The 23,973-nt window shown below is 38.6% G+C and overlaps 2 protein-coding genes across 10 annotated transcripts in view; one reads left to right on the top strand and one right to left on the bottom strand.

Moving 5' to 3' along the window:
• The window catches only part of LOC123745034 (cytosolic carboxypeptidase 1), a 109,017-nt gene extending 105,160 nt beyond the window's left edge, over positions 1 to 3,857 (bottom strand). For 2 of the 4 annotated variants that reach the window (XR_011223127.1, XM_069306321.1), the window contains exon 1: positions 3,705 to 3,857. The gene's annotated coding sequence lies outside the window, so the exon portion shown is untranslated. The remainder of the gene's footprint in view (positions 1 to 3,704) is intronic. The other 2 variants (XM_045725292.2, XM_069306323.1) reach the window with 2 other exon arrangements.
• A 51-nt stretch (positions 3,858 to 3,908) lies between these two features.
• On the top strand, positions 3,909 to 23,496 carry LOC123745036 (serine beta-lactamase-like protein LACTB, mitochondrial). Of its 6 annotated transcripts, none has more exons than XM_045725297.2 (8): positions 3,909 to 4,045; positions 6,023 to 6,106; positions 6,936 to 7,540; positions 8,958 to 9,148; positions 11,568 to 12,012; positions 14,640 to 14,805; positions 17,643 to 17,806; positions 20,293 to 23,496. In XM_045725297.2, the coding sequence occupies exons 2-8, from the start codon at positions 6,036 to 6,038 to the stop codon at positions 20,646 to 20,648; spliced, it is 1,998 nt and encodes a 665-aa protein (XP_045581253.2). In that variant the 5' UTR covers positions 3,909 to 4,045; positions 6,023 to 6,035; the 3' UTR covers positions 20,649 to 23,496. The 6 variants fall into 6 exon arrangements, with proteins under 6 accessions (XP_045581253.2, XP_045581254.2, XP_045581256.2 ...); XM_045725298.2 differs by having other exon boundaries at positions 3,999 to 4,067; XM_045725300.2 differs by having other exon boundaries at positions 4,000 to 4,113.
• Positions 23,497 to 23,973: the final 477 nt, after the last annotated feature.

Raw genomic sequence — 23,973 nt, 5'->3', positions numbered from 1 at the left:
AAAATATCTTTTCGCTCATTGTAAGAGTAAGTTTCAGTAAACTAATCAATTATAAACTCATACTGATGGTTAAATGAGTATAGACATTTATCCGACTTCAATGACCTTGTTATGGTACTCTAGAAATTACCAATCGACCAATGACTAGAAGTCTGTCATACCTGCGCCTGGTGGCATCTCACTCCTTGAATGGCATGTTTACCAGAAATGGAGGGAGGAGTAGTTGGCCACATTAAAGGTGACCTTGTGGGACAATGAGAGGGGAGGAAGGGCCGCGAACACCGCACCACTACCACAGCAAGCAACACCATTACTTCCCCTCCCCACCTCCCAACCACTTGGGCTGGACGGTAGAGCGACGGTCTCGCTTTATGCAGGTCGGCGTTCAATCCCCGACCGTTCAAGTGGTTGGGCACCATTCCTTCCCCTCGCCCCATCCCAAATCCTTATCCTAACCCCCCTTCCCAGTGCTATATAGTCGTATTGGCTTGGCTCTTTCCCCTTGATAGTTCCCCCTCCCCACCACGAGGGAGATGAAACTTAGAGAGAAACATTTGTCGACACTAAAGACAAACACTTCCTATGGCAGCAACTGACAAGATAAACCGGTGATCTATTAGCTACCTTAAACCCTAGTGTTTACCCAACATGAAGAACATGTAGAGAACTTAAACTATTAGGTACCGCTAGCAACCAGTGACCACTGCGTTATGTTTGATTACAATTTTGAACTGAAAGATAGAATTGGAAACATAACAAGGAGCAAGAGAAAATGCATAAGAGGGGATACAGAAGGGTTAGAGAGTATCTTTAGGAGGTTCAAGTGGGAGACTGAACGGAAGGAAAGCTCGGCAAATGAGATGATGAAACTCATGAAATAGAAATGCAAAAAAGCAACCAAACAGCTCATACCTATCAGGAGGAAAATAGACGGAAGGAGAGCAGCAAACCCATGGTACAACAGTGTAAGGAGGAAAAGAAGACAGCAAAGCCATGGAAAAAGTAGAGGGACATGGGTACAGAGGCAAATAAGGAGGCACTTAAGAAGGCCAGGAATGAGTACACAAGAATCAGGAGGGCAATAGAGCGGCAGTTTGAGAATGACATTACGGCAAAAACAGATTTAACCTAAGATGTACAGCCTTACAGGTGAGAAACAACAGTACGAGACAATGTGATTAGAGTGCGAGGACTGGGAAGGAACACTTGTAGAATGACAAAGAAGTTTGTGAAGAACTCAACAAAAGTTTCCAGGAGGTCTTCAAGCCTGCTGGAATTCAATCCAAGTAAGTGCAAAGTAATACAAATGGATAAGGAAGATAGGAGACCTGTATTTAACTATACCATAAGGGAAAAGCAACTACAAAAACCAATAAGAGAAAAAGACCTGGATGTAGGCATACTCCAACACTAAGACCAGAAGCTCATGTGAACGACATAACATCAACAGCATATGAGGAGTTATCGTCGGGAATATGCGAGATGTTGGCAAATATCAGAACATTGATTAGAAACACTGATCAGGACTCCTTCAAGGCAATCTACACTACATTTGTTAGACTTACAGGAATGTGCAGCACTAGCATGGAGTCAGCACCTTGTGCAGCACTGGCATGGAGTCAGCACCTTGTGCAGCACTGGCATGGAGTCAGCACCTTGTGCAGCACTGGCATGGAGTCAGCACCTTGTGCAGCACTGGCATGGAGTCAGCACCTTGTGCAGCACTGGCATGGAGTCAGCACCTTGTGCAGCACTAGCATGGAGTCAGCACCTTGTGCAGCACTAGCATGGAGTCAGCACCTTGTGCAGCACTGGCATGGAGTCAGCACCTTGTGCAGCACTGGCATGGAGTCAGCACCTTGTGCAGCACTGGCATGGAGTCAGCACCTTGTGCAGCACTGGCATGGAGTCAGCACCTTGTGCAGCACTGGCATGGAGTCAGCACCTTGTGCAGCACTGGCATGGAGTCAGCACCTTGTGCAGCACTGGCATGGAGTCAGCACCTTGTGCAGCACTGGCATGGAGTCAGCACCTTGTGCAGCACTGGCATGGAGTCAGCACCTTGTGCAGCACTGGCATGGAGTCAGCACCTTGTGCAGCACTGGCATGGAGTCAGCACCTTGTGCAGCACTAGCATGGAGTCAGCACCTTGTGCAGCACTAGCATGGAGTCAGCACCTTGTGCAGCACTGGCATGGAGTCAGCACCTTGTGCAGCACTGGCATGGAGTCAGCACCTTGTGCAGCATAGAGACAAAATTGGAAAAGTAGAAAGGTTTGCAATAAAATTGCACTAACTGTAAGAACAGTACTACATGAAAACAACAAACAATAATCACAAAAGTATGTCATAAACAGTAACTATACTGCACGATATTTATTATAAACTTATGACTCTTGCCGCAGGATTTGTTGATACTTTCTAAAAATCCTAAAAATTTTCATCCATAAATCCTTATTTTAAAAACCGAAGCTATGTACTGTATTTCATACAGAATTATGCAACTATTTAGTACATTTACTAGATACAATATGTGCCTTTTTATGTATCATAGATTAAGTTATTTTGTGCCATCAAATAACACTCAAATTATTTTCACTCTCTCCCTTCCCCATTCCTCCATATTTCCTCTTAATTCATAATCAAGCTTCCCATCCACTGTATTCTGGTGCTCTTTTTATAAATCATATATGATAAACATGAAGGTAAATCTCCAGGTAGCCATCACAAACCTTGACAAGAAGGCCTTTTTAACAATATGCAACTGTGCCTTTGAAAACCACACTGGGAAAACACCGCAACAAATTATCCAGAGATATGTAACAAGGCTTGTTGTGGAACATATTTATACAACAGTAAAACACTAGGGGAGGGGGCAGAACCCTACCATGCTGGAGCCAAGAAAAATCAAGGCGATATAATATAGTACATATGTAATTATTTTAAATACTGAACAATTTGGAGAATCCAGACAACATCTTCAAAAGGTCAGAGTAAAAATTATCAGAGATAACACAAACAAGGAGCAACTGTTTCAGGTACTGTACTACAAGCCACAATGTAGGACTGAAAACAGATGATTTTTTCCCCACAGGTTAATAAATCCGTAGAACTGCCTACCTGCTGAAGCCATAACTGTCAAAACTGTTGACATTTAAAATCCTTCTTGAAAAAATCTTCAGGACAAATGGGGAGACCTGTAACAAGCCGCTGACTTCCTGTCCTCGTCAAGGCCACTAGAGGATTAGTGGCCGCAGGTAAATTATAGGGATTGACAAAAGTTGACAAAGATGTTATGTTACAAATGTGAAACAGTTGAACTAAAGGACAGGGGATAGAAAATAGATACACAAATGAGACTGAAAATGTTCAGAAGAACTTCCTTAGCATAAAAATATTACGAGGTGGAATGCGTTACAAGATACTACAGAGGCAAATTCAATACACAGTTTCAAAAGAAAATACGACAAAGAACATTAGTAAAAGGGAATCATTGCATTAATTAACCTGTGTGTGAAAAGGCAGGACTTTGAAGATGATAATCCTTCCTGCAACTTCATCCGAGTAAAGACATCTACTCAAGTCCCACCCACTAAGACATTCAGCTTGTACTCAAGATAAAGTGAACAGAAATTACACCAGCACACAAATTACAGCAGCTGGGAGACAATAACAGGCAGTTAAATCACACTATGAAACACTTACTAGTGCTGCTGAAGGTCATGTCAGCTGGGGCACCGTCCAAGGTTCACTTCCTGACTCAAGTCCAAGTGTTACGAGTGATTTAGTGTGAGAAAAGTCATATTGTTGAGCGAGCTACACACACCTCCTGCACCACGTCTGGGGCACTACTGAACTTGCAGCAGAGGCGGCCGCAGCCTCCCGAGGAGAGTTGTAATTGGTGGAAAGCCGCCGCTGCCGCCCAGTTCAGCCAATGAGAACTTGAGTCTCGAGACGCTCACGTCAGCCTTCCAGTCAGCTGATAACTGTAAACAAACAAGAGGAGACATTTAAATATAGTGACGTTGAAGGAGAAGATTGGTGTTGTTGGTTTAACTTTGTTCAACAGTAAACTGACCGAACAAGTTTATTTATATCTTATATAATCTATAAAGTATATTTATATCTTTTACAATCTGCTTTGTCAATAATATGCGTTTGTGTTTTTCATATTAGATAGTAGTTGATGGTTGAGGGGCGAGGATGCTCCAGGAGGGCATAGCCATCAGTATTATTATTATTATTATTATTATTATTATTATTATTATTATTATTATTATTATTATTATTATGTGCATCTCCTGGTGAGATGTCAAATTTATAAGCCATTTTATAATTTAACTTTTCTAAATCAAATCTCTGCTATTTGACATCTGTAGTTCAAATCGTACATCAAAACGTCGTCATTAATAATATATACAAAGAAAAATGCTGTACACGCACTTATATAATTAATATCAAGATATCTCTGAAGGCAACTAGAGTGTCACAGTGACTTGACATACCTCGGCCAGACTCTCAGCGCCCCCACACACCCAGGAGCTCATTAGTACATACAGTACATACAATAAGTACAGGTTATAATGTATGAGCAAGTTATGAAGTCAATTTATTTTTAATAAAGCCATGTTATGTTGATTTGACGAAATATTGCACTGAAATAGTGAAGGTTTTCCATTGCTTGGGATTCTCTCCACAAGTTTTGCAGATATTTACCAGATTTACCTGAGGGTCACTAACCCTAGAGGTCTTGACGAGGACAGGAAGCCAGCGGATTGTCGGGGTATATTATAATAAATAATTCATTGTGTTGGGGGACAGGAAGACAGTTTTGTATTCATACACGTTTTGGTTTTTATCGAGGTCCCCTCCACCGAGGCCACATTACTAACCCCGCCTAGGATTCAACCCCACAATAAACTGACTAACTCCTGAGTATCAACTCACTGCTAGGTGAACAGAGGCATTTGGTGAAAGGAAATGTGCCCAACCATTTCTGTCCCGCACGGGATTCGAATCTGGAATTTTCGATCATGTGTCGAGAACGAACCCGACTGCACTACCGGTACCCTTAATATATGTAAGGTATTGGTTCATAGGTTTTCTCCTGTGCTCTTTCAGTCCTTTTTGAAGATGGGATGATATTTACAGCGGTTTTTATCGGGGGAAAGCGCTAAGTCATTACGACTATATAGCACTTGGAAGGGGAGTTAGGATAAGGATTTTGGGATGGGATGGGGATGTGGGAACGGAAGTGTCCAACCACTTGGACGGTCGGGGATTGAACGCCAACCTACATGAAGCGAGACCATCGCTCTACCGTCCAGCCCAAGTGGTCGGACAGGAATGATATTTACAGTCTAAGGGTTCTTTCCCCCCTTGATCCAGAGATTTTTTCTGAATAGGAGTTTCAGTGGTAGAAAGAGTTTACCTAGCCAGAAACTGGCCAGTTTCTGTATGCTTTCGAATTGAATTCCATCTGCACCTGATGCTTTAGATTCTTTTAATTTAGCAATGCTCTTCTTGATTGTTTCACACTATACGGCAGTATCCCATAATTCAGTATGTTTACCTGCTTCAAACATTTGTGTGGGAAATTTTTATGTTATGTAATCTTTTTAACATGAACACACTATATCTATCTAACTCTCTCTCTCTGTATGTATGTATGTATGTATGTATGTATGTATGTATGTATGTATGTATGTATGTATGTATGTATGTATATATATATATATATATATATATATATATATATATATATATATATATATATATATATATATATATATATATATATATATATATATATATATATATATATATAATATATATTTTATTATATATATAATAAAATATTTTGTTATTGGTTTTGTTTATAGATAAGTCTGGTTTATAGACATTTGATTTTTAAAAATGTAGTAAGTACTGTACTGTATATGTACAGTATCCATGTTCTTGTTTTGTGTCTCTTGAGATTTTTTACTTGTCTGATGCTATCACCTACAAAAATTACATTACAGGAAGATATACAAGATGTTCCACACAATTTGCAAGTCAAATATTGTGCAGTATGGAAGGCATTACCAACAGGCTAAGGTTCTCAGGTGAGATGACTTTTGTGATACATATGTTTAATAACATAATATAATGAGTTGTATTTTAGATGAACTAGTTGTATTTGAGTTGTAGAATGAGTTGTATTTTAGATGAACTTGTATAATATTGGATACAGTTATTTTGATTTCACAAACAATTCCTGTATTATATGGTGAAAAAAAAAGAATAAAATAATATACTGTATATGTTATTGCCATAGTGATATTGAGTAAATAATTTTACCTGCTACATTGCAAGCCGGCCAGACATCAAATACTTATAAAAAAAAATCTATATTTGTACAGCTATTTGTCCTTCCTGCCAACCCACTCGGAAAGATACCATTTGTACAGTTCAAACCTGATTTATTTTTGTGTTATTTGTTTTTAATTTTTACATGTAAATGTTTGCAAATTATTGCTCTTTAGTTTCTTAAAAAAGGAAAAAGGATTGCAAAATAATTTATATTACCATAACGATTTTGAAACATAATTTTGCCTGTTGAGCAGCAAGCCAGATAATTTTATTATGTATAAGCATTTTATGATTTGCAGAGCTTTTTATTAAGAGGAGGGATCTTGGGGAGAAAGTTGGAGAGAGAGGGGGGGGGATAGGAAAAGAGAGATGAGAGGTGGAGATTAGGAGCAAAATTCATTTATAGTAAAAGTTTACGAGTTTAATGATGCATTTTACATAATCAGAACATATGTAGCTTTTTGTGTGTTGTGTCCTCTGAATGTGAGTTTGTTATTCTTTCAACTTTTCTCTTTTTAAAAATTATTTTGAATTAAGATTTTTATATATTAGTTACATACCATGTTTTCTTTTTATTTACAGGACTGCAGGCTCTCATATCTTGGGAAGTTGCCATATTCACCAAGAATATTCCTTTAAGACAAGCACTGAAAATTTCATTCACAAGTTAGACAATGCTCATATAAATAATTCTGAGAGCAAATATGAAAGAGGAAAATATCATAGACATAGAGTAAATTATAGGAATCAATTAGGCATACTAGCTGGAATCATGGGAACAGCTGCAATCCTTGGCATAGATTCAGCTCTGTGTGAAAACCAAGAAGAAAATGCACATGATGAAATTATATCACTTAAGTCAACAGTCACATCCACAATCAGTAATATTTCATCTGGAGAATCTTTAACAAATCAAGATGCTGATCAGAAAGGTCAGGATGTAGTTGGCACAGAAAAACATTCTGCTGAAACCCAAGCATCCCCTCATGGGAACATAACTTATGCTCGTAATACTGAAACAGCAAGTACATTAGCAACACATGATATTTCTCAGAAAGAAAATTTGACTGATTTTCAAGAGACCGTGAAGAAGTCTCGTCAGCTGTTGAAGCGTTGCATGGAGGAGGCTGGAACACCAGGCATTGTTGTGGCAGTATCAGTGAATGGCAAGACAGTTTGGGCAGATGGTATGCAATGTTAATTTTTTTATATTTACCTGTATTCTTTGATAACTTGTTATCTGGAACTCCCCATCCTTGAAAAAGTGACCAAGTATAGTCTTTCCTATGACTTCAGCCTCCTTCAGGTGTTTAGCTAGGCTGGAAGGAGAACTGGAAGACATGATATTATATAGGAGATGGTAACTACTTGTAATCATGTAGTTGCTGGTGCCATTCCTATCTTGGTTTAGCCTGTTTAATACATATAAAAGGTAAAGGAGAAGGGATGAGGATTTTCAGGGGGGCACATTTGAAGTTGTTGTTCATGTTTTGCCTTCTAAGTATAGAATGGCAACCCACATTTTGAGGTGGAGATGAACCAATACACTGACAGTACTACCATCTTGAAGCAGTGTATCATACAACACACGGATGTCAATGTTGTCATACTCAGGCAATGGTTTCTCAGTCTATGATAAATTCCCTACACTTCTTTACATTATCAAATATATGTTTCATTTACAACACCAGCAATTATGATGTCAATCTTAACCTTAGTAAGGCCTTCGACACACTGCCCAATGAGAGCAAGATCCGGCAGGTTGAGGCCCATGGCATTAGAGGAATGTTTCGAATTGCAACAGAACCTGGTTGAAGGATAGGAAAGAGTTAGTATCAACAAGGTGAAGTCTAGTGGAGAAATGTTGTTGGTAGTGTGACCCTGGGCCCTGTTTTGGGAACATTATTGTACATAGTACCTGTATATGTTAATTATCTGGAGCTTGGGGTGAACAGTAATATCAGTAAATTTGCAGATGATACAAAATTGGGGCAAATAGTAAACTAGGATGAAGACTTGGCAGAACTCCTGAAAGATCTCATTACTCTGTAAAACTGGACAAAAAGTGACATAGGCAGTTCATTGCAGATAATTGTAACGTTCAAAATATGGGAAATGATAATAGCACCATCAATTAAATGAATGATGTAGATATTGGCAAATCAGGTTACGAAAAGAGATTTGGGGGTCATGATTAAGGCCTAGCCAGCAAAAACCCAACATGCATAACAAAACAAATAGGATACTTGGATTTATAACCAGAACTGTTAGTAATAAATGCACAGACATTTTAAAGGTAATAATAGCCAGAGAGATGACAAATTTTGACAATTACAGTATAGGGATTTATAAAACCCAATTTCCTTAAAACAATCATTTGTCAACAACATAAGAACATCTTGTGAGCCTGTACTCCATTTTTTACAACACTGATAATTAGTTTGGCTCAGATTGATTCTCTTATCAATCTGAGCCATAATGAATAATTAGATTATGACATGTAATGTTATTATTTAAGACTAAATTTTCTCAGCAAGACATTCTTTTCTAATCACTGAAATGTAGACAGTCAGAAAACTTAAATCATTACTATTTCTCATCCAGGATTTGGGTTTGCTGACCTAGAAAACAATGTTCGGTGTACGCCCAACACTGTCATGCGCATTGCCAGCATCAGCAAAGCATTAACTATGACAGCTGTTGCTAGGCTGTGGGAGGAAGGAAAGTTGGATCTTGATGCTCCTATTCAGAAATACATCCCAAGTTTCCCTGTTAAAACCTATCATGGGGAAGAGGTAAGGAACAAGTAATTGTATTAATATAAAATAAATGTTTAAATTTAATACATGTGGACAAATTGCAATGTTACCAAATTCTTGGTATCATTAAACTAAGAATTAATTTTTTCAGACTTATTGTTAAGAATAATCAACCCATCCTTGACTCAAGTCCATTACATCCAACGGTCAACCCCACAGACACAGTCATAAATTTTTACATGCTGTTCATTCTAAACGGAAATTTTCTCAAATATAAATTAATATTATAATAGCATATTGTGCATATATAGGCATAGGTTAGGTGTTTAGATTCTGTTGGTGATTATTTGTATTTGTAGTACGTGGGTGAAGCATTTACAGCGTTGTGGTTCGAACAAGAGTCGTCAGTGAAGCACTTGTTCCAGAAGTGTTTGAACAAAATAAGTTGAGTTATGTGTAAACCATTTTTCATTCATAAACAGGGGGTTTGGCAGGTGCATGGAATCACTTTTGGGTCTTTGTTTGCAGGACGGGCTGGAATAATAGTTTGAATTTCTGAGCTGTGGCTACTCAGTTGAATTCTTTGTCTTTGTCTTCTTTGTTCAAGGGTACAAAAGCTTGGCGGTTTATTCTTAAGATGCCAGTGATTTGCTTATGTATGATGGAACTAACTTAGCACTGGGAGTGGTGTGTCATTGACTAAGGATCTGGACTGGGTCAAGTACAAGAACGCACAAACTTTATTTGACACTCATAAAAAGGTGGCACTCCTGGCACTGCATTAATTCAGTAGATACCATGTGATTTCAAAAGCATGAAACCACTTGAGTCAATTAGAAACATCACCTGTAGATATAGTAAGTTTCTCACTAGGCTGTATGGCACATGCATAAGCGTAATGTAAGTGGTAGCACAGCTAACTTGACTTTTGGATGACCACCAGTCACCAGTTTCATGAATAAGTGACGGTACACTTTTAAAAGTCCATGGCCCCTAGCACTAGTCAGGATTAAATTATCTCTCATATATAATTACTGTATGGGGTTATATCATGCCTGTAATGGCCTAACGTAAAATCTTACAATTACCGAAAGGTACCTATCAGCATTAAGTAGGCGAAAGAAGTCAGTCATCAGTATAAGGGTTGATTATGCAATTGTTGACTACTGTGCACAATTCCAAATTATTTCACTCCCAAAAGTGAACTTTTTGCTTAGTTAAATGTTTACAGTACAGTACACACCACCTGGAGATGCTCTCCAAGATATGAATCTCTGCTTCATTATATAGTCCATGTGACATGCTTTATATTGGTTTTTATATAACAATTTCATTGTCATAGTATACTTCCAGTATGATCTTTAATGTTACAGTATTAACAATAGACTTTTCAGTTTAACAAAACAAAGCTTCAAGGAATGTATTATTATGTAGTATCAAGTATTATTTGTATAAAAACATTCCTTTCTAGGAATTTAAAAAAGATATTGCACAATTTGACTGAGAGCAAATATTCTTTGGGGATTTATCTATTCAAAGAAATTTTGTCCCCTTATGGTTTCCCAATGTCAGGAACATGAAGCTGTTAGGCTTATTGAGGTCCCCATAGACCAGCTACTGATCTTTTCCAGTATGCAACCCACAACAGTTATCTTGAGATGATTTCGGGTCTTTTTAGTGTCCCCGCGGCCCGGTCCTCGACCAGGCCTCCACCCCCAGGAAGCAGCCCGTGACAGCTGACTAACACCCAGGGGCCAGATTCACGAAAGCACTTACGCAAATACTTACGAACGTGTACATCTTTCCTCAATCTTTGACGGCTTTGGTTACATTTATTAAACAGTTTACAAGCATGAAAACTTGCCAATCAACTGTTGTTATTGTTATAAACAGCCTCCTGGTGCTTCGGAGCTCATTACTTGTTTAATAATTGTAAACAAAACCTGCCAAAGATTGAGAAAAGATGTATAGGTTCGTAAGTGCTTGCGTAAGTACTTTCGTGAATCTGGCCCCTGGTACCTATTTTACTGCTAGGTAACAGGGGCATAGGGTGAAAGAAACTCTGCCCATTGTTTCTCGCCGGCACCTGGGATCGAACCCTGGACCACAGGATCACAAGTCCAGCATGCTGTCCGCTCGGTCAACCGGCTCCCTTAGATTCTGCCTGATTCCCTGATTCCCAGTTGCCTGATTCCCGGGTATTTATTTATTGCTAGATGAACAGGTGGCATCAGATGAAAGGAAACGTTATCTAATTATTTGTGTCCTACTGTGAGAATCGAATCCAAAATCATCTGGTTATGACCCGACTGCAATTGCTACTGCTTCATAGGAGAGTAAATTCATTTTGTTTTGTTGATGGCTTCTTCTGAGTCACTGTGCTGTATAGCATTTGATGCATTTAGAATACAGCTACAATAGATTAAAAATTGTACTGAATTCTTATCATTTACAGGTAACTATAACAACCAGGCATCTTATCAGCCACAAGTCAGGAATTCGGAATTATAAACGGAAAGATGCCAATAAGAAGGAAAGAGGAGAGGTGAAGGAGGAGATGACTACTGTATCAAAAGAAGAAAGTAAGAAACATAAAGAAAAACAATCAAATAAAGCAAATGAAAAAAATGAAAAATCTATAAACTCTGAAAAGGAAAGCAGTGAAAAGAAATCCATAAATGACAAGCAAAATGAAAATGAAGAAAGTGGCATTATCGCTGAAGAGAAGCCAAAGGGGCGAAATAAGAAATTTAAAGGAAAATGCGGCAAAACAAAAAAGTCTAAAAAACAGGAAGAGGAGGATGAATTTGCCATGCAAGAATATTACATTAAGGAAGAATTTAATACTGTTCAGGAATCACTTGAGCTCTTTCAGAATGATGAGCTGTACTTTAAGCCTGGTGAGTACAAAATATTTATAACAAGTAAGTATGTGATGAAGTCGAGTTGAATATGAAAAGTGCAGGAGAAATGGCTGCAAAAATAGCTGTGTGGCAGCAGTTTGTAAAGAGATTCATTCTTGATCTGGTTGTATATAAAAAGAAATAAGAATCAATATATACCAAGCTAGTCTTATAAAATAGCTGGGTGGTACTGCTGTGGATGATTTGCTGGAGTGTGGTCATGCTGCTTCTCTATGATACTGTGTTGTGTGAATGATACAGTGAATGGATGGGTGTAATTTCTGAGCAAGGTCAACTTCACCTCCTGAGGCAGGACCAGGGTCAACCTAGTTCACTGCTCAAACACCCGGCTCTCGTTAGCCTGTGCCTTTCGTGTGACTACTTAGGTTCTTTGGTGGGCTTGATTCCAAGCTCCTGTGGTTTCCCTGGGTCCTTTGCACCCATGTATCATGCTACTCTGTGTCTACATCCAGAAGATGTTAGGCAGAGGCACGATCTTTGAGACTTCATCCTGGCATATCATCTGTTTTCATTGGGAAAAATTCACACTCCCAAGCCCTAGTTGACCCTCGATTTATTGAAGGTAAATGGCCACGTCTTCTCTCCTCACTGCTATGTCTGTGGCATACAAGGTGATGTTGGACTAGTTTTGGCTCACTTTCCTGGTTCTCAAGGACACTTAATTGGCAACCTCATGTGCATCCAAGATTGAGGAGTTGGCTAGAATTTCAGGTTGGTCACACCTTTTACTATTGTTGGGCTCTTCCTTTGAGGCAGATTATTGATCCCAGCATATTTTCCAATATTACCATCCTGTACCAGGATGTGGTGCTGCAGGGTTTATGCCCATTCAGGCTTTTGCTGAATGAACTGAAGTTCCAGCTGTCTCCTTTGCACTGCATTTAATGGTTGGTGTTTGTTTGAGACACTAGGTGAGTGTTCTTCCTTCCAGAACCTGCTCCATGTCAGTTTGCTTCTTTTAATTAATAAAAGAAGAGACAGTGTCCATTTAGGAGCTTAAGCATCTTCTCGGTTATCTGATCTTCATCTGCATGGTGTATTATGTAGGCCAAGTTAAGCAAAGTATCTGTATTTTGTTCTGCGATATGTAGCTTGTCACTGGCACTAAAACGTCATCATTGATTCAAAGGTCTCTCCTGCTTTGACATTTTTCTTTTCATGCTTTTCAAGGTTCATCTCAAATTCTTTATTGACACGTCCCTTGTAGGCAGGGATTTTTTATGTTAGGCATAACCCTTTAATATGGCATACCCTTTGTTATGCCAGGCAGTGGCATTGGTCTCTAGCCGTGAGGTGTACCTACATCAATATCAGGGAGATGGTGGCAGTTCAGACAGCCCTTTTGTGCACCTTTTCCACAAGTCTGGGCAAACTGGCTGAACGTTTTGGTCCTTGGTCCCTTCCATTCCCATCCTAAGGTCCCAACTTCTTGAGCACGCATGGGTGACATATGCCTTAGTAGGGGTGCTGGGTCATCTAATTATTTTATGTAAGTAAGTAAGTAAGATTTCAGACATTAGTAAGATGTGGGTTGAATATAAATGCATAATGTCGATGGGCAAGATGTTCCTTAAATTTGTTGAATGAAAATGGTGTATATTAGATTTAGAATAACAATAATTTAGCTGTTTGTTTAGTTTCACTGTTCAGTACTATATACATAAATAAGAGCTGCGTATTTCATTGCCAATATTTATCTTCACATATTGTATTATAAGTCATTTTGGTTCATATTCTCACAAGGATTTTAAAAGCTGTTAGCTTAATTTCTGTGGTGGCCCTCAGTAGCATCCCTGAGCTTAGACACTGGCACCACAGAGCCTTCCATACATGCCCAGGTCCTTCAAGTTGCACAACCACTTGGTCCATCAGCATTTGATCTCTGATGCTCCAAATGGATGGGCACTCGTCTTTCACTTCAGCCTTATATTCCAGCTCCTTGTCCTCATATACCATCCAAGTGCTCTATAGTCATATTGGCTTAAGAGTTTTCTCCTCATAATTACCTTACATTGGACTCACACAGCCTACTGTAACCCAGGACCAGAATCTGGTTTCTTCAAAAGAGGCAAAGCCAGGGATGACGACCCTAGATGAAAACCCAGAGCAATTTAAATTTCAGAATCACAAAATGTGACTGGCATAAACCAAATTGTGAAGCATGAATAAAGATAAAACAGAAAACAGGTGTGTATCCTGTCCCCCTGCACAAGACAGGATGTTACCAACTAGCCCAAAAACCATTTAACCTTTCATAAAAAGCAACGCCTGCATCCAACAGACACCTTTTAAGAAATGAATCAGGCTTAGAAGTGATTCTGTAGCCAGCCGTCAACCCCTCATGACTCCTACACTTTCCTTGCCTCTGTGAGAATGCCAAATTCAGGTCCTGTGGAGGTTAGTAGGTCTGAAGATCATCAGATGCCTGATTGTTGGCAGTAACTAATGAATCAGAGCTATAACTCAAGGAAGCAACTGTGGATTCCAAACGCAATGTGGCCTTTCATTAAATTCAACACTGTTTTTGTGTTTCATATTCTCAAGTCAAATATAAATTTGGGGTTTCCTGAATATTCATCAAGTAACCAATTATAAACTTTTAGGTACAGACTACTTATACACAACTCACGGATGGACAGTTGTGAGTGCTGTGGTGGAAGGCGCGTCCGGAAAGCCATTTACTGAAGTCATAACTCGTCTCTTTTATGACCTGGGTCTTGAAAATACGTATCTTGACAAAAATGCCCCTATTATATATAACAGAGCGAGGTAAGTAAAACTGATCATTCTCCAATCATCACCCATCATAAATAGTAATATCTGGAGTTTGAAAGTTGGGAAGTGGTAGGGCAGAGTTGGAATTCAAAGAAGAATGGATGACACATAAGCTCAAAAACTCTGTTTACAATTATACATGATTATTTTTTCATAAATTTTTATAATACTGTAGTATTTCCTTCGGCTGTATCTTGAGGTTATCTTGAGATGATTTCAGGGCTTAGCGTCCCCGCAGCCCGGTCCTCAACCAGGCTTCCTTTTTTTTTGTTACACACCCCGAGGAAGCAGCCTGTAGGAGTTGTCTAACTTCTAAGTAACTATTTACTGCTAAGTAACAGGAGCATCAGGGTGAAAGAAACTCTGCCCATTTGTTTCTGCCTCCACCTGGGACCCGGAACCTCAGGACTATAAATCCGAAGTGCTGTCCACTCGGCTGTCAGGCCCCCTTATCCTAGATCAAGTTTTCAGCTTTTCAGCTACTGTATTGTATTTTGGGATATGTAGTTAATAATATAAGTTTATGGGAGGCAGATACTTTTCTGGGATGGTGCCTGCCACCTTGAGCTTTCTCTTGGCATTGCTATTGATATTAATCATCAGTCATTATTGTTAAAAAAGTTTAAGTTCTCTATAGTGATATTCCAACTTTTCATAGAACCTACCAAATTCAGCTGCATAACAGGAAATGGTACTGTATCACCACACTACAGGTTACCCTTGATTTATGCATAGTTATGTTTCTGTTAAAAAAACTGTTCAAATCATTCTTAAGGAATAACTATTAGAACAAAATTTAGTAATGTTCCAGTGACCAACTTTTTTTTCTGGGGGGAAGCCCCTTCGGCTTCCCGGAGCTTACTAGGCTGATATGCTAATGTCAGACTTTGGCATCAGTCATGTGTATGGAGTTCTGTGGGCCTACCGGGGACCACGAGCCACAACCTGGCCCCCCTCAGAGAGGCATGGGGAGCAATAGCTTATAGAAACCCCCCGTGTGGTTGGAGGCACACACTATGTCTGCCATCAACCAGGTCAGGCACCCAGAAAGGTAAGCATCCCAAAACAAACCCCTTTTCTGGTGAAAATTTTGCTACCAAAAGCTGAACAAGTGGATGGAACTCCCCTAAACGAAACGAGCATGACGTCACACATCGCCGCGTCGTTGTCTGCGCAGCTCCCCCCTCTCCGGGAGGGGGAAGGGGAAGCCCCAGACTCCTGCACCAGCTATCCCCCCTTCAGTTCTAAGGCTGATGCTAGATTCAGAGGTCGTGTGCTCTGGCTCCAGTGATTCTGGCGCTGTGCTGTGAGTGTGGTGCTGTCTTCCAGGGGTGCGAGGACCAGGAGTTATTCTACAGTACTCGGGATGCATGCACCTTGGGTTATCGTCCCTAGGCACAAACAGTCCTGATTTTGGTTTCTTTTCAGACTTTCCAGCACTTTTTTCTTGTAGTCTTTTTCCTGGATCACACATACCATGGCATTTTGTACTAGATTTAGCTCTCCCATTTGCTGTGCACAATGGTTGAGTTCAGACAGCCTCAGGCTTCATCATATGTACATTATTTGCACTAGTTCACCTCCCTTGAGGCACTCTTTTCTTTCATGTCCTGTTCTGACATTCGACATTGGAAGTTTTGTAAATTGACCTGTACATTTGTGACCCAAAATGCCCTTCTGATGATTTTCTGCCTGTTAACAGTGTGTTACCATTGAGTGGCTCTTTTTCTTGATGACCATCTCTTTGAGCAGGGATTTGAATGTGTAACTGTATGAGCTTCCAATCAAGAATCTAGACACCAAATTGTGTCAGCATCTGAGCAGGGATCTGGGAGTCTAGCTGTGTACGTTTCTTGAGATTTCCTTCAGGGATTTCAGGGACTTCCTTTCCCTGCATCTCTGTTTGATACCACTCTACAGCTCAAGGTGAGATAAGCCCCCATATCTTGTAGTTTTAGTCTTGTGGATTTACTCCCTAAGGAAAGAATATAAAGAGGTACGATTCAGAAAACATGATTTGAGTGTACTGCAAATTAAAATCTACTTTTTGAGCAAGACACTTAATTGCTTTCATTGCCTTCCTTCTGTATATACTTCTCTTGTGCTTTATAAGCACCTCATATCAGACACAATATTAGCTGGGCAGAGTTATGGCACTGTGTGTAGGTGCTTCTGCCTGGGCGCTGATGGCTGAGCAGACAGAACACTGGACGCGTGATCTTGTGGTCCCGGGTTCAATCCCGGGCGCCGGCGAGAAACTATGGGCAGAGTTTCTTTCACCCTGATGCCCCTGTTACCTAGCAGTAAATAAGTACCTTGTAGTTAGTCAGCTGTCACGGGCTGCTTCCTGGGGGTGGAGGCCTGGTCAAGGACCAGGTCGCGGGAACACTAAGCCCCAAAATCATCTCAAGATAACCTCAAGATAACAAGATGCCCAGTTGCTAGCAAAGGGCTGGGCTGGTCAGGTATTGTAGCAATAAAGAAAAGTTTTCCTTGGTGGTCCCTTCTAGATATCGTTATTCTAGGTTGGACTGAGATTTCTTAATTGGTTTCATTTGCACCAGTTCAACCCAACAGGGTTACCCTGAGGTCATTCAGTACAGAATATATACCTTTCTTAAGTGTGCATTGTCCTCCCTTAAGGGATCAACCGAGTGTCTTGTTCGGAAAATAATTTTTAATTTACTCAAATCCTGAATTTATATTTTATTTGTTGTTTAGACATAAGTTATTTTTTAGCTAGATTGATTTTACACGATCTCTTTTCAGATCACTGTTAAACTGATATGGTGTACTTTTCACAATTTTTTTTCCACTTTTATTCTTTCTAGATACTATATTCGTGACAAAGATGGCAAGCTAAAGAATGCTCCATATATAGATAACTCCTATAAATGGGCTGGTGGTGGCTTCCTCTCTACAGTTCATGACCTCTGCAAGTTTGGAAATGTGATGCTGTATTCAAGTCAACAGGAAAGTGAAAATGACAATGAAGGTATGCACTTAACACAGATGCTTGCCATTAACAGTTCAGCGAGATCTCTTGCCTCATCTACTGTTTAATTTGCCTGCACTCTAGCACATTTCTCTCTTGTGCTATAGGAATTAGACAATTTGCCTGCATAAGATAATGAAAAAACGTTTAAAAAGAAAGCCTTGGGTGTTGGAGATTTGCAGGATTGATACAGTACAGTACATGGATGTAGTTCCTATGCTAAAAATATAAAAAGAAGATTAATATAGATATTATTATTGTTGGTAATGTAAATAAATCCATTATCTTTGCTAATGTAAATGATGTAGATAAAGCTACGAGTTAATCATTAATTCAGAAGTATTAAACAGGTATTGAATATTCAAGAGCAAGGGAGGATCTGAAAAATATATGGCATTCACCCTTAGAAATGGAATTGAAAATGCATGGCAGACTAGTCAAATATTGGAAGACTACTGCAATATTTTTCATTGACAATTGATAACACTTCTATGGACATAATTAAATATATGCAAGGGATGGGATGCATTTATCTGCAGCAGGGATTGTATCTTTTGCCTCTTCATTAGCTGCTGTTGGTAGGGCTTGTTAGGATTTGAACTGTTAGAAGATAGAGGTTTGGGCATGTATGTGTAGAAAGACGGTAATGAAAGTGCATGTTGGCAGGGAATCTGTTTTTGTGAAAACAGTATGATAAAATTATTGGTAAAGTGAGTGAACAATTTTGGGCCCAATATAAGAAAACTTAAGTTTTGTGAAGAATTCTGAAGGTGATAATGATAACAAAATGGAACACATGCATGAATATAGCAACAGAATAAAGATATTGTTCAACATTGTTTCATGTTGCCAATGAAAACCATTTATAGAATCCCCAGAGTGATAGAACCATCAGAGGTGATAGAACTAGTGCACATTCAAAAATATAATTTATTATCCAGGATTGGGTTCATGATTGCAAGCAATTACCGGGGCTGGAAATTAAAATAACTAAATATTTTAATACTATATGCAGTTGCTTATCTGAATTTCGCTAAACCAAATATTTGGGCTATCCATCCAAAATCACATCTGGATAATTTTCTGCCAAACTTCTCCATATCCTGACAAAAATCCAGATAACCAGAGATTTGGCTGGATAGCGCAGATTGGCACAGAGTCCAAGTCAAGTCCGGATAATTCTGGCAAAACTTTGCCATATCCAAACAGAAATCTGGATAACTGGAGGTTAGGTTACATAAATTTTCAAGAAGTACAGTACACATTTCAAAATCTATGGTATCAAACAAGAAGACAAACTACAACAAGGTAAGCTGAAGTGTCTCTTTTTAAATTTTATTTTTGAGTTATAGTGTGTGTAGAAATTCAAATTATGTTCATTGTGGTACAGGTACAAAAAATTGCAAATACAGTCATTTTTGGAATTCCCCCTGGAAGAATTCTGCTTATCCGGTGAGGGGTCCTTCCCATATAGTCTGGATAAGTGAGCTAAGACAACATAATTAGCTAAACTAGAAATTCCTTCGCTCCCAATCTTTCTCGTTCTGAATTTCTTGGTTACATTATCTTCAACTACCCTTGTGAGAGTGAGGGAGAGGAATTGACTGGTGGCTACGTTTCCCTCGAGCCATACTACAGAATGGACATGGACTCTAGAGAAAGCACAGAGAAGGTAAAGTAAGGAAATTATCAGGAGAAAGCACTAAGCCATTATTACTTTGTAGCACTTGGAAAGGATATGGTGATAAGGATATAGGATAGGACAGAAGGGAAGAATGATTGGGGATTGAACACTGTCTTGCAAGAAGCAAGGCTGTTGCCGTACTGTCCAGTCCAAGTGGTTGGGCAAAGGACAGAAAGAAAACAAGGTTGATACTTAGTATTGGGACCTTTCCTGTAAAGATAGATTGGTGTCTCAATCTGCACTCACTAGAGATGCAAGACAAGGGAGGATATGAGCGAGGTTAGGGACAAAAACAAGGGATATATAATAGGGTTCTAAAACTGTCAGAACATGTTGGAAGTTGCAACAATGGGTAAAAACTGGGGAAGTTTTGTTTTAGGAGAGATATGAGGAAGTACATGGTTGGAAACAGGGTTTGGATGAGTGGGATTAGCTACTAGCTAGCACTGTTGAAACCAACAAGTTAACAGGTTTCAGGAATTGATTGGAAAGTTACAAAGGTGAGCGGGGTGTTGGGTTTAAATGGAACCAGCCTGGTATGAGCCAAAAGGCCTATTGTGGTGCTTCCTAATTGTTAAGTTCTTAAAATGTAAAATTATAATAAAATAAATTAATTAACACATTAAATGAAACGAATGTCACTAATTCTTTACTATTACTTGAATGATTCCTAGTCTTTGTCTTATGCTCTGCATTGATATGTCCTTCAAACTGATATTTTCATATGTAATATTTAAATTTACATTTTGGCATTGCCTGTATACAAATTATTCCACTTTTCATATTTAAATTTGTTCATCAGGGACCCATGTGCTGCCAGGCTTCTTAAAAGCATCTACAATGCAAGCATTGTGGACTCCAGTGGATGGCACCAATGTGAAGTGGGTCCACGATCAAGGATATGGAATGGGTTGGGAGGCCATGAAAGAAAATCATTCATATGGATTTTGTAGAAACTCCCGGCATTTTGCTTTGCATTCAGGAGCAGCAGTAGGAGCTAGCAGTGTCCTCCTTGTTCTTCCTAAGCAAGGTTATTGCTGCAAAGAGAATGGTGCTCCTCCCAAAGGAGTAGTTGTATCAATAATTACCAATATGCAGAGTGTTAACCTCAAAAAAGTGGCATTGCAGATTGCTCACTATTTTGAGAATCTGCAATAAAATATTTAAAATATGAGACACACAAACATTGACTTTTTGTAGCTTAATATTTTCACAGGAAAGTAAACCGTGCTAATTAAAATACTGTACTATACATGTTGCAAGGTGCAACAAGTTTGTTTAAATGTGCTTTTATTGGGTTTAATTTTAAAATAAAAGTATAAGGACGTCAAAGGATAGCTATTAATGCTTTGAACTCAGTTTGTAAGGTAAGAATTTGATCCCTTGGTAAGATTGGGTTGGAATGATAGGTGTGCTAGGAGGCAGTTGCAGTACTGTACTTATGTCAGGGTTATAGAAAAAATAACCCTTCTTGCCTTTTGGCTTTCATCCTGCAAGGCTGTGGAGAACTCTGCAAGTTTATATTTTTTTAAGTTTTTCATTGTTAGTAAAAACCTGGATTTTTTTAAAAATCCAACCTGCCCAAATTTGGTTTTTATCTATTTAATTAACAGATAAATAAATTTCTAGTTTAATTTTGAATAGAAATAACTGTTGGCCCCACATTAAAGTAAACAAAGTTTGTTTTAACCCACCCGTATTTTTTAAACTAAAAAACTCGGTCCAGGCAGGTAAGTGGATTAGTAAATTTTAGTTTAACTTTTCCAACTGCAGTGTTGCCAGTTGTGACTCAAATTAATATACAGATAGAAAAGATCATCCCAGCAAATGGGGGACCTTTGACAAACCGCCAGCTTCCTGTCCTCGTCAAGGCCACTAGTATTACTTTTTTCTATTATCTTTCCACTGTAACCTTTCCATTCTCACTCACAGAATGGGTTGCACAATAAATTAACTAAGCTAAAAAAAAATTAAACAATGGAAAAACAAAAATTCCGGGCAAAATATATTTAGACAAAGATTTCAAAACAATACATGTTCTAATGCCTCTTCTATGTTAGGCACCCTTTAAGTGTGAAATGTAGTTTCTGGATAGCAATGGCTATTTGTACAATTGTCCACTTATAGTATATTTATATGTAAGCACTGTACTGTGCAGTAATGAAATTGATCTGCTGAGTGTATAGATTCACAGCATTTGCAAATACTTCCAGTCCATTGTAAACTTGCTCTTGCTGTGGTCTTAATCCATACAAAAATAATTTGGTGTTGCTCATTGAACTGCTTCTTCGGCCACTTTGACACAGCACACGTTCATAAAAAAAACATTTTATGAAAAACACACATTACATAAAAACTTTACTGAACTGGCATATTCAAATCACCAACTGTAGTCACTTCATGTTTGCTGCACACTTCTACTATTCCATCATATATTTTAACTGTCAATTTTGAGAATTGACTCAGAAGGTAGGATATAAATTATACTTAATTCTTTTATGTGTATTTGTTCAAATTCTATAAAATGGATTCAATATTTTAAATAATTGTGTAGCTTTTACCGGCTGCTTTTAATTGGTGGGCTTCCCCTAAGCAGTACAAATACCCTGTACTTTAAATATAAATATACATAAATGTCTTAAGCCCTTACATTGCTCCAATTACTGGAGAACAATTGACCCCATATGCTTCAATTGCCCAGAGATGATTTAAGGTGGCCCATTTTAATCTTAATCCCCCACATATTCTAGGGGATGGCATTTGACACTATTTATCTGTACATACATATACAGTATTTCCAATACTGAATACTGAATAATATATACTGAATACCACTACTGTACTGACACATCAATACAACATGTGAGCATGAAAACATTTAATAAATAAAGTGAGAAACGGAGAAAATAAATGGACCAGGTTATTCCCGTGTGGTGCCTCACCTCATTACAGTTCTACAGAAAAAATTAAACATCTTCGGGCACTACAGTTAAACCATAATAGGAAGAGACTTTACTTGGATTTTCGTGCTTCTTGTATGTAAATTAACAGTATCAAAAGCAAATAAAAATCTGAATTTTTTCTTGTGCATGACAGACTGCATTAAAATGGCCTGCACAGTGTAAGGGTTAAAATAAACTGAAGTGTTATCTTACAAATTAGTTGTTTTAAAAAAATCCAGGCAAATTTTGTGAGAATCCAGATTAGCACCAGCATTGAGAGCCTCCCATATCTCTGCTACACACCTACCAAGAACCAATTACACCTAGCCTGAAAGTCATCAACATCCTCACACTTCATCACCCAACCACTTAGGCTGGAGGGTAGAGTGACAGTCTCGCTTCATGCAGGTCGGCATTCAATCCCCAACTGTTGAAGTGGATGGGCACCATTCCTTTTCCTCCATCCCGTCCCCAATCCTTATTCTGACCACCTTCCCAGTGCTATATAGTCGAAATGGCTTGGCACTTTCTCCTGATAGTTCCATTCCCTCACATTATATATAAATACTGGATTGCATTATGCAAACACTCAAATGTTTGGCTGCAGTCACCAACTGCCAACACTTGACTACGATCTCTGTGTCACCTAACCTCTCCGCCCAGAGCGTCTGTCTGGCTTCGGTCATATACTCCTTTCTATTCACAGAAAACTTACCTTTTTGTTTGGGTATCACTAAAGACCCTAAACAGTTGGGCACTAGTGTGATATCAGCATTGGTTGCTGTATACATATGTAAGTTACAACTACAGTACAGTACTGAACTGTAATACAATATTTACTAAAAATGTGCATGGTGTTTGCCAAATTTTGGTATAATTATGTGGGTTGTGTTGCAAACACTATGAATTGTGTATCAGATGTTAGATCATGTGACGTTAAAAATGTAATTATAAATGCATTTTCATAATCAATCATAAATTGCCTTGAAATAAATTTCAAGGCAATTTATGATTGTATTTAAAATTTTAAATGTTAAAAATATTACAATAAAATAATTTTACAATATAGTTGTTTCATTTAAAAGTTGATACATTATAAATCTAAAAGATCTTCCAACTACCAGATGGTAATTTAGAGCTCCTGAAATGAGTGCTCTTCGTATGAATTTAAAGGCGGTCGTCTGTTATTTAAAAGATTTGAAGTCTGAAGATTTATCAGCTATATTGCTTCTTTATTTGTTTTCTTATTATTCCGGTATTTTGGAATGAAGTGTTAAAAACTATTGATGTTAATCTAGACGTCTTTTGAAAAAAGTAATGTTGCAGTCACTGCTAGCTGTGAGATCTCATTTATCATCTGAGGATGTAATACATCTACAAGTATTACAGAATTTAATCCTACAAGTATACCTTACACTTGTTAGGATTGAATTCTAGTAACCATCTGTTTTCCCACTCGATCCTGGAGTTTGTCAACATCATCCTGTAACTTTCTGCAGTCCTATTGCAGGTGTTAAATAAGCTTAGAGTTTCTCTTAGTC

The sequence above is a fragment of the Procambarus clarkii genome, chromosome 57 (assembly GCF_040958095.1).
Source record: "Procambarus clarkii isolate CNS0578487 chromosome 57, FALCON_Pclarkii_2.0, whole genome shotgun sequence".
NCBI lineage: Eukaryota > Metazoa > Arthropoda > Malacostraca > Decapoda > Cambaridae > Procambarus > Procambarus clarkii.
This window is presented reverse-complemented; position numbering and strand designations above follow the sequence as displayed.

Coding starts and splice junctions, on each gene's coding strand:
- LOC123745036 (XM_045725297.2), top strand. CDS start 6,036: ATGTTCCACACAATTTGCAAGTCAAATATTGTGCAGTATGGAAGGCAT. Junction 6,107..6,935: donor CAACAGGCTAAGGTTCTCAG/GTGAGATGACTT, acceptor TTTTATTTACAG/GACTGCAGGCTCTCATATCT. Junction 17,807..20,292: donor AAGTGAAAATGACAATGAAG/GTATGCACTTAA, acceptor TTTGTTCATCAG/GGACCCATGTGCTGCCAGGC.